This window comes from Microcebus murinus, chromosome 1 (assembly GCF_040939455.1).
Source record: "Microcebus murinus isolate Inina chromosome 1, M.murinus_Inina_mat1.0, whole genome shotgun sequence".
Classification (NCBI taxonomy): Eukaryota; Metazoa; Chordata; class Mammalia; order Primates; family Cheirogaleidae; genus Microcebus; species Microcebus murinus.
In genome coordinates this window covers 46,903,637-46,915,361 of record NC_134104.1, presented here as the reverse complement: position 1 = coordinate 46,915,361, position 11,725 = coordinate 46,903,637, and the positions used below count along the sequence as shown (strand labels likewise).

Here is an 11,725-nt window from a genome sequence, read left to right as displayed (position 1 = left end):
GAGTAGGGTCCTGGACAGTTTCTAAAGTTCTTTTTGGTTTCTAAACTTTGTCATCAAGCTATCCATTTACGAACTGTTTGATAGTCTTTTCTTTTGTTCCTTAGAGAATTCTTTTGTATTTTCAAAAGCAGTCCGGTTTTAGATTTTTCTTAAATGCTTGCTTTTAATTAATTTTCTAGTTTAAAGCAATATCTGAATTAAATTCTCCTAAGGCGATACAGCTATAAAGAGTAAAATATGGGGTAATTGCTGTATTTTGTTAGGGTTGGTTTGGTCTGATACTGTTTTGTTGAACATATGTCTCAGGTTTAATACTTCAGGACATGTTAAAGATAATATAACTATAGGTAATATAGGTTTTTCTCTAGGTTTTTTTTTTTTTTGCATAATTGCTTTACTGGGAAATACAGGTGTAACATTGGTTATGGTTTTATATGCAGACATAATTTTGCACAACTGCTTTGTTTTCATTTAATCTTCATAAAACTTTGTGAGGTGGAAATATTTATGTCTCTATTTTACAGAAGAAAAAACTAAAAGCACCAGGAGATTCAATAACACAACAGGGGTCACACAGCTGACCTTTGTGATTTCACACTTTTCTTAACCATTGTTATATGGTGCTGTATAGGGGTTATTGTTCTTAATTTTCTTGTTCTAAATTATCCATGGGTGATATCCTGTTTGGGGTGTTTTTCTTAAGCGTTCAGTGCCTTAAAAGGCAGAAAAACACTGATGTTTATGTTAGTATAATTTAAAAGTGAAAGATACATTTGTATTTACGCAGAAATTCAAAATCCTTAAACATCCAGAGCAGCCGTTCTTAAGGTACAAGAACCCCTAGAAGAGGGAGGCTCTGAAATCCTTTCAGAGTATCCACAAGCTTTAAAACTACTTTCATGCCGGGCATGATGGCTCACGCCTGTAATCCTAGCTCTCTGGGAGGCTGAGGCGGGCGGATTGCTCGAGGTCAGGAGTTCGAAACCAGCCTGAGCAAGAGCGAAACCCCGTGCTACTTGGGGAGGCTGGGGCAGGAGGATCGCTTGAGCCCAGGAGTTTGAGGTTGCTGTGAGCTAGGCTGACGCCACGGCACTCACTCTAGCCTGGGCAACAAAGCGAGACTCTGTCACCAAAAAAAAAAAAAAACTACTTTCATAATAAGACTAAAGCATTATTTGCCTTTTCACTCTCATTCTCTGAATTTACCATGAGGTTATGTATATCGTTGGTGGAAAATTTGTTTTAATACACCTAACCTACATAATAGTTTAGCCTAGCCTACTTTAAATGTGCTCAAAGCACTTACATTAGCCTACAGTTGGGCACATCTCACACAAGGCTTATTTTACAATAAAGTGGTTAATATTGTATCATCTGTAACTTATGGAATACTGTACTGAAGAGAAAAATCGAATGGTTGTATGGGTACTTAAAGTACAGCTTCTGCTGAATAAGAATTGCTTTTGCACCATCATAAAATGAATATACTGTATGTATATCAGACCATCATAAGTCAGAACCATCACTACAGTACTTTTTTAGACGCTACATGACTTTTTTTGTGACAATAGATAGAATGCAGAAGCATATACAGTTGGCCCTCCATATTTGTGAGTTTCCCATATCGTGGATTCCACCAACCACAGATGTAAAAATATAAAAAAGAATGCTTGTTTCTGTAATGAACATGAAAAGACTTTCTTTTCTTGTCATTATTCCCTAAATGATACAGTATAACAACTATTTACATAGCATTGACATGGTATCAGATATTATAAGTAATCTAGAGATGATTTAAACTATATAGGACAATATGCCTAGGTTACAGGCAAATACTACACCATATTATGTCAGGGACTTCGAGGATAGCCTGGAGCCAGTCCCCCAGGGTTCTCACTGCTGGTTTTTTTGTTTGTTTGTTTGTTTGTTTCGTTTTGTTTTGGTTTTGGGGATTTTTTTTGGAAAGTAGGCTTTTTTCCCCATAAAAATGCTATGTTTGGGCCGGGTGCGGTGGCTCATGCCTGTAATCCTAGCACTCTGGGAGGTCGAGGTGGGCGGATTGCTCAAGGTCAGGAGTTCCAAACCAGCCTGAGCGAGACCCCGTCTCTACTATAAATAGAAAGAAATTAATTGGCCAACTAACATATATAGAAAAAATTAGCCAGGCATGGTGGCGCATGCCTATAGTCCCAGCTACTTGGGAGGCTGAGGCAGCAGGATTGCCCCAGGAGGCTGACCCCATGGCACTCACTCTAGCCTGGGCAACAAAGTGAGATTCTGGCTCAAAAAAAAATTCTATGTATGTTAACCTGTAACGAGTTTATTACTTGATCATCACATTATTATTATTTTACTTTTTCTCATTTAAAATTGGAATTCCCGGTCAATAAGCCTCAGGGCTATTGCCCTCACTAATTAGCTGTTCATATTGATGTTTATTGTTTGCTTGTTTGTTTATTATAGTCTTATTAGATAAACAAAACTACATAGACTGCATACATTCTTTTTTTTTTTTTTTTTTTTTTGGAGACAGAGTCTCACTCTCTAGCCCAGGCTAGAGTGCTGTGGCGTCAGCCTAGCTCACAGCAACCTCAAACTCCTGGGCTCAAGCAATCCTTCTGCCTCAGCCTCCCGAGTAGCTGGGACTACAGGCATGCACCACCATGCCCAGCTCATTTTTTCTATATATTTTTAGTTGTCCAATTAATTTCTTTCGATTTATAGTAGAGAGGGGTCTCTCTTGCTCTTGCTCAGGCTGGTTTCCAACTCCTGACCTTGAGCAATCCACCCGCCTCAGCCTCCCAGAGTGCTAGGATTACAGGCGTGAGCCACCACACCCGGCCGTGGCGTCAGCCTAGCTCACAGCAACCTCAAACTCCTGGGCTCAAGCGATCCTCCTGCCTCAGCCTCCCAAGTAGCTGGGACTACAGGCATGCACCACCATGCCCGGCTAATTTTTTTTTATATATATATTTTTAGTTGGTCAATTAATTTCTTTCTATTTTTAGTAGAGACGGGGTCTCGCTCAAGATGGTTTAGAACTCCCAACCTCGAGCAATCCGCCCGCCTCAGCCTCCCAGAGTGCTAGGATTACAGGCGTGAGCCACCGCGCCCGGCTGCATACATTCTTAATACATTAGTGGAATGAAAAGAATTTTCACTAGTCAATTCCTTCATAAGTAATTTGTTTCAGTATTTTAAAAGATCTTTCTTAAGCAACTTGTAGCACATTTCTGAGTAATTAAAAAGAATGCTTAAGCTGATTGTTTCTAGTTCTAGAGATGATATTATAAAAGGTATGGGTAATGATCCAGAACTGATAATTGATAAAACAAGCATTTTAAACTACTGGTTTTTAACATGTCATAGACTACAAATGGTATCTCTGGAGATGCATATTCCAAAGCCATTGTAGACTGTGTGGGAGCTAATCCACCTGTCAAGGTGGATTGCTAAGAAAAGCACTATTTTGTTGATTCTTTTCCTTTCTTTTCTATTTTAGTTAGACTTAGGCTCTGGCATATGTGCTAAGAAACAATGTTTCAAAGTCAGTCCACTAGAAGTTATACCAGGGATAGTTTACTGGGATTCATTATTTATGCTTCTTTTTCTAGAAAGTTCTCATGATAACCTATATTCTAGTGCTGAGCCAAGATTGTAGCAACTTCCCTTGTTTGCACATGGTGAAAAGCAATGAATCAGTGCCTAAAGTTTATGTATATTAGCTACCAAACATTTCAGAATATAAAATGTTGGTAGATATTTTTTTCTCCTACCTTTCTGTTTTATCTTGTATTGTGTGTGCTAGAATTTCAAAATATCTGTTTCCCCTGCCTCATTCAAAAGCTGTTATGTAGGGATCTACAGTTAAATGCTTCCAAAATACATGGGTAAGAGTAAATTAGGAAGCTGAGCGCAGCAGCCCGCCTGTAAACCCAGTTCCTTAGAAGGCAGGAGATTCGTTTGAGCTCAGGAGCCTAGCCTGGACAGCATAGCAAGGCCATATCTCTAATAAATGCATGACTAAATAAAAAGAAATCACACAAGAACTTTAAAAAGGATTAAATTAGGAGGAAAAAAGGATCAAACTAGCAAAATTGTGTAATAATTATCTGGCTGCAGAAGTTCCTATAGTAAGAATTGATTTGTTTCCGGCCGGGCGCGGTGGCTCAAGCCTGTAATCCTAGCACTCTAGGAGGCCGAGGCGGGCGGATTGCTCGAGGTCAGGAGTTCGAAACCAGCCTGAGCAAGAGCAAGACCCCATCTCTACTATAAATAGAAAGAAATTAATTGGCCAACTAATATATATATATAATTAGCTGGGCATGGTGGCGCATGCCTGTAGTCCCAGCTACTTGGGAGGCTGAGACAGAAGGATTGCTTGAGCCCAGGAGTTTGAGGTTGCTGTGAGCTAGGCTGACGCCACGGCACTCACTCTAGCCTGGGCAACAAGCGAGACTCTGTCTCAAAAAAAAAAAAAAAAGAATTGATTTGTTTTGTTTGGACTATGGAGATAAATTAATTGATGGTACTGTTACTTACTCTAGAAGATGTAGTCTCTAGAAAACCTGATAATAACTGGGTTTATGTAAAATAAACCTATAACCAATTGCAACCTCTTTGAAGAAAACAAAATACTAAAGGACCAACATGCGTCAAGCTCAAAAAAAGCCACTGAGCAAGAAATGGTCACTGTATCCAGTAATTACCAGGAAGAAAGGTTCTTAAACAGCTAACAGGAGCAAGTTGTTCAACTTGACAAATAGATCTCTAGAGCAGTGGTTCTCAGCCTGGAACACTTTTGCCTTCCTGGGGACATTTGCCTATATCTGAAGACAATTTTTGTTGTCAACTGTGGAGGAGGTTAGGGTTGTGATATTGGCATCTAGCTGGATAGAGATCAGGGATGCTCCTAAACATACTACAATGCATGGACAGCCCCTTACAACAAAGAATCTGGTCCAAAATGTCAATACTGGTTGGGTTGAAAAATCCTGCTCAAGCCTGAAAAACTATTCTTCAAGCTCTTTTATTAGATAACTACCCACTAAGGTAATTATTTCCCTTTGTTGTCAGTCTGTGCTGCTCAGTAAACAACCAGACAGCTTTTATTTTATTTTGTTTTATTTCATTTCATTTATTTCATTTTTCATTTTATTTCACTTCATGACAGAGTCACGAAATTCAGGTTAAAGGACAGCATCCATCTGGGACATGCTGTTCTTTGGGAGAGGAGATAAAGATCAGAGAATGGGTTGAAACACCCTTAAGACTTACGTTCAGGCTGGGCACAGTGGCTCATGCCTGTAATCCTAGCACTCTGGGAGGCCAAGGCAGAATATCACTAGAGATCAGGAGTTCGAGACCAACCTGAGCAAGAACAAGACCACATCTCTACTAAAAATAGGAAGAAATTAGCTGGACTATTAAAAATATGTAGAAAAAAATTAGCCAGGCATGGTGACGCATGCCTGTAGTCCCAGCTACTTGGAGGCTGAAGCAGAAGGATTGCTTGAGCCCAGGAGTTTGAGGTTGCTGTGAGCTATGTTCATGCCACAGCACTCTAGCCCAGGCAACACAGCAAGACTCTATCTCCAAAAAATAAAATACAATAAAAAATAAATGATTTATGTTCAGACATTGCCATACACACCACCATATCCATTCATATTCCATTGGCCAAAGCAAATTGCACGGTCAAGCCTGCCGCCAGTGGGGTGGAGAGGTATTTACTTGCGCCATCTTAAATTGTTATTTATGTAGGTCAAAAACAGTTGAATATTGGCAGTTTTATATAGTTTCCATTGTAGGAATACTTTGCATCTCATATGGAAAAGGGTGGGGCTATATAATCATCTTATGGGGGAGGAATGGATAACTAGGAAGAAAGAACAAAACAGTGTACCTCAGTGTGGCAGTGAACCATCATTTACAAGCTTACATCTTTGAAAATATATCTTACATTCTAAAGAACTCCACATACAACAGTGGTCCTGAACCTTTTTGGCACCAGAGACCGGTTTCATGGAAGACAATTTTTCCACAGGTCGGAGGGGGTTAGGGGTGGAGCTCTATGGCCCAGTCTGTACCAAACATTGGACCGCCCAAAGGTTGGGGACCATAGCTTTATAGGACATAAGTGTGTCTGCACATAGATACTTGAATATACATTAGTGTACACAGACTAAATAATGCTATATTTTTCAATTTTTTAATTTACATTAAGATGCCATATTCTGGCCGGGCGCGGTGGCTCACATCTGTAATCCCAGCACTCTGGGAGGGCGAGGCGGGTGGATTGCTCGAGGTCAGTAGTTCGAAACCACTCTGAGCAAGAGCGAGACCCGTCTCTACTATAAATAGAAAGAAATTAATTGGCCATCTAATATATAGAAAAAATTAGCTGGGCATGGTGACACATGCCTATAGTCCCAGCTACTCGGGAGGCTGAGGCAGGAAGATTGCTTGAACCCAGGAGTTTGAGGTTGCTGTGAGCTAGGCTGACTCCACGGCACTCACTGTAGCGTGGGCAACAAAGTGAGACTCTGTCTCAAAAAAAACGATGCTATATTCTTCAATTTTCAATTAAGAACAGCATTATATTTAACTTGATAATTTTTATTTTCATTGTAGGTATATTAAAACAAGTCAAAGATTATATTAAACAGTGTAGCAAATGCCAGGAGAAACTGGATCGCTCCCGTCCAATATCAGATGCTTCAGAAATGTTAGAAGAATTGGGACTAGACCTTGAATCTGGAGAAGAAAGTAATGAATCAGAAGATGACCTAAGCAACTTTACTTCACCTCCAACTACTGCCTCCAAGCCTTCAAAAAAGAAGCCAGTATCCAGACATGAACTTGTATTTGTAAGTGGTATTTTCTATTCAGCTTTAACGTTTGTCACTACTAGTGTACTAATATTTGCAGTCTTGGTGACTTTTATTTTTCTCAAACCACTAAGACTGCTTGACTATTGGTAATGACATTGAAGATTAAAGCAGGTCTATGTCTGAAGTAGATCTTACTGAATCAGACAAAATAGGTAATGTAGTATGTTGTTATATAAGCTATACTGCCTCTTCCTTTATGATACATCTTCCTTTTATTTCTTTACTTCAGAATGAACTTAGTTACCTGTTGGTTTATTGTTAATTATTCCTCCTCCCTTCTTTTGTAATGATATATTAGTATAGGTAAACAGAATACATTTCTAGAAGCAGTCTCTAGATCATGCAGCAAGATAAAGTTAATCTGGCTAAGTCTTTGTTTTTTGCCTGCTTCAGTTTTGTCCATTATCAAATTTCTGACTGGTAAGAATAGAGAGCCAGAAGTGAGATACAGGTTTTCATTAGGTCAAGTAGAGTGAACATAGTAGAAATAGTGAGGATGACAACATATCTTTTTATTTAAATACATACATAACAAAGAATATCAGATTATTTCTTCATATCTGTTAAAAGGGAATATGTAGTGTGTCTTGTTTCAAAGTCTGTTAAGGGTAAAAAATACAGATGATATATAATACAACTCTTGATCTCAAACTTCTTTTGGTAGGTTGACACCAAAGGAGTGGTAAGACGTTCTTCTCCAAAACATTGTCAAGCTGTCTTAAAACAGCTGAATGAACAGAGACTTTCCAACCAGTTCTGTGATGTTACTTTGTTAATTGAAGGAGAAGAGTACAAAGCTCATAAATCTGTTTTGTCAGCTAATAGCGAATATTTTCGAGATCTTTTTATTGAGAAAGGAGCTGTTTCCAGTCATGAGGCTGTGGTGGATCTTTCTGGTAAGAATTTTCTATTACTCTTGCTTTTTGGTTATAACTACATTTTAGAAGGGGTGTCTTCCAAAGTCAGAATTTATGCTAAAGTAGGAGAAGCCCTTTATAGCAGCAAACTAAGGTCAACTGAAAAGGTTCTTTTTAGCAGGGTTTCGATGGGAGAGTTATGGAAAAGACTGTCATATTCTATCACTGCCTCTTAGGTGAGACAGTTATAGCAGAAGAATTATTTCTGGGATGTAAACTGTTAGAAACAGTTTGAGAGAAATCCACAACTGCATCAGTATGGTTACACTGAATGAGTATGATATTTAAAAATTGACTGTTTAGGCTAGGTATACATGCCTGTAGTCCCAGCTACTCAGGAGGCTGAGACAGAATTTCTTGAAGTCAGGAATTCTAGACTTTTGTGCGCAATGATAGATGAATAGCCACTATACTCCAGCCTGAAGAACATAATGAGATCCTATCTCTAAAAATAAATATAAATAAGTAAAAATTGGTTGTTAAGTATTAGAATTTATTAAGTTCAATAATCAAACTGTCAATATAGAAAAATCAAAATTCCAGGTGATTTTTTTTTTATTACTGTGAATGAATAGTTTGACTTTTCTTTTGGCTTCATTAGAATTTACATATTAGCTTATGAGTCAACAAATGAAAGTTTAGGAAGAATTAAAATAAGTAACTTGTACATTTTCTCATAATAGAAATTTGGTGTATCCTTGAATTACTGACATCACTTTGTGAAATGATGTTCTCATTTTCCCAAACACAAAAGTGACTTTACCCAAGTATGTAAATACTTAATCATTTAACCACTGAACCTTTTCTGCCTTATATTTTTTAAGCTCACCTCTTCTGCAAAGCAAATACATATATTTTTCCTTAGCTTTATGTTTATATGAAGCCATAGCTTTCTCTCTATGAAGAATGTTTATTAAACATCCACTGTGTGCAAGGAACTAGCCTAAGCTCTGGGGATACAGTGGTGAGCAAAAACTTTTTGTAGCTTAGAGTTGCATTGGATTCTAGATCAGTGGTATTTTTTTCTGGGTTTGGTAACACAGAGGACAAAATATGTCTTATACTGAGCCATCTGAATAATAAAACTCATCATAGGTGTAGTCATTTGATGCATTAGCTTTGGAATTTTTCCCCCTATAGTTCATGCACCTAAAGCAGAAAGAGAGAGCCATGAGTGTTGCTCTTTTCTAGCTTAACAGCTTATAGCAAATGAAAAGAAATATCTACCTGAATTTACTGCAGCACAGCATTCTAATATTCCAACAAAATATTTTATTTATTTTTCCTTCTGCATGTTTATTATTTATTATTCAGCAAATATGCTGTAAGCAATCACAGGGGAAAAAGCCATTATTTTTAGAAATGTTTGATTTAAATATTAAATCTCTGTAAAAAAAATATATGCAGTATAAAAAACAATGATACAGGCCGGGCGCTGTGGCTCACGCCTGTAATCCTAGCTCTTGGGAGGCCGAGGCGGGCGGATTGCTCAAGGTCAGAAGTTCAAAACCAGCCTGAGCAAGAGCGAGACCCCGTCTCTACTATAAACAGAAAGAAATTAATTGGCCAACTGATATATATATAAAAAAAAAAAAAAATTAGCCGGGCATGGTGGCGCATGCCTGTAGTTCCAGCTACTCGGGAGGCTGAGGCAGTAGGATCTCTGAGCCCCAGAGATTGAGGTTGCTGTGAACCAGGCTGATGCCACGGCACTCACTCTAGCCTGGGCAACAAAGTGAGACTCTGTCTCAAAAAAAAAAAAAAAAAAAAGATACAATGTATTTCTGTTTTTTAATTTTCCAGTTAATGTAGTTGAATTCATCACTGTTTTCCTTTTTGTTGTTTCTGCTAAAAAAAATCTTCCCTGCCCCAAATCATAAAAATATTTTCATAGTTTGTCTCTTTAAAGCTTCATAGTTTTTATTTTACATTTAACTTTTAATCTATTTGGAATTTACTTTTGTTGGTGTGAGATAGGTGTTCAGTTTCATTTTTCTTGTATGGATCATTACTTGTCTTAGAACCATTTAGTGAAGACTTCATTGTCTTCCCACCCATGGACCATGCTCATTCTGTTACAAAACATTTCTGTTTATCTCTTCCTACACTGTTATCATTTGTTCTTGATTCCTTTAGCATTATAACAGTAGGCAAAGTCTCCCAACTTTTATTATTCAGGTGGGGCTTAGCTATTCATAGCCCATTGCTCTTCCATATAAACTAAAATCGGCTTGTTGACTTCTAACCAAATAAATGCATTTTGATAGGGATTACATTGAATTAATAAACTTTTAGAGATTTATCTGTAAAGGTCTTACACATCTTTTGTTAGATTTATCCCAAGGTACTTTACGTTTTGATAGTTTTGGTACTATTATGATTTTCTTCCTTAAAATTGTGTAATTTCTAATATTTTTAGTATATACTCATTGCATATAAGTAGTATTACTTAATTCCCTTCTCTATTCAAACATTTATAGATTCTTTAGGATTCTCTGCAAAAGACAAATATATTATCTGCAAATAGTAATAGTTTTGTTTCTCCCTTTCCAATCTTTTTATTTTGATCTTTTATTCTTGCTTTACAATGCTGGCCAGGACCTTAAAAAAAAAAGGCAATTGAGTAGAAATGGTGATAGAGGGTTCACTTATCCCTAGTTCTGAAGAAAATGCTTTTTTTTTCCCATTCAAACCATTAAGTGTGTTATTTGGTAAATGTTTTAGCATTAAGGAAATTCCCTCTGAAATGCATGTTGACTTCTCACATACTTTTTCTGTATCACTCGAGATCATCTTTATTTTTCTCTTTCTGTTATTGTAGGAAATTACATTTTTTTTAATGTTAAGCCACATTGTCATTCTTGAAATGAATCCAGTTTAGTCATGATGTATCCCATTGTATAAATTACCGTTCAGTTTGCTAATATTGTTTAGAATGTTTGCATCTGCAGTCATGAGTAGTTTTCCTTTTTCACGTTGTTTCTGTCGGATTTTGATGCATTCCAGTCTTGTAAAATGTGTGTTTCTGCCAATTGTTATATACACTAAAATAGTTACTATAAGATTGGAATTATTTATTTCTTGAGCTTGTTGTAGAATTGTGGCTAAAATTGCCTGGACCTGTAGTAGACTTTGGGGTAAGATTTTTAACTACTACTTTAAAAAGTTTAAAGGTTATGGAATTGTTAAAAAATTTTAATTTATCTTAATTTATAGGAAGTTATATTTTTGTAGGAATTTGTCCATTTCATCTAAATATTGAAGTTCATTGACACAAAATTTTTTATAGTGTCCTCTTCTAAATGTCTTCAGTAACTGTAGATATATTTCTTTTATTCTTGATAATTTTAATGAAAAAATTCTTATTTTTTAAATTTTTCTTGCTAGAGGTTTACAGAATTTTTTTTACTCCTGCTAAAGCAGTAGTTAGCAAACTACAGAACCTGTTTTTGTAAATAAAGTTTTATTGGAACACAGCTGCACCCATTCATTTACATGCCATGTGTGGCTGCTTTTGGGCTTACAAAGGCAGAATTGAATAGTTGCATCACAAGCCATATGACCCACAAAGCATAAAATATTTGGTCGCTGGCTTTTTACAGAAAAACTTTCCTGATCGCTTTTTAATGTTAAAATCCTATTATGCAAATGTAGTCCAAGATTTTCTTTCAATTGTTAGTTGAGGAAACCAGTACCAAGTTAAAACTGCTTCTAATAGAATTTTGGGTGGAGCTAGGTGGTAAGTGGCTCACGCCTGTAATCCTAGCACTATGGAAGGCTGAGACGGGCTGATTGCTCGAGGTCAGGAGTTCAAAACCAGCCTGAGCAAGAGTCAGACCCTGTCTCTACTATAAATAGATAGAAATTAATTGGCCAACTAATATATATATAGAAAAAAAAAATTAGCCGGGCATG

General features: G+C 37.1%; 1 protein-coding gene across 1 annotated transcript in view; it reads left to right on the top strand.

The window, feature by feature from the left end:
• Positions 1 to 11,725, top strand: part of ZBTB11 (zinc finger and BTB domain containing 11) — a 32,196-nt gene that overhangs the window by 3,384 nt on the left and 17,087 nt on the right. Inside the window, exons 2-3 of the mRNA XM_012779670.3 lie at positions 6,634 to 6,869; positions 7,558 to 7,789. Coding sequence (XP_012635124.1) covers positions 6,634 to 6,869; positions 7,558 to 7,789 — 468 coding nt within the window. The remainder of the gene's footprint in view (positions 1 to 6,633; positions 6,870 to 7,557; positions 7,790 to 11,725) is intronic.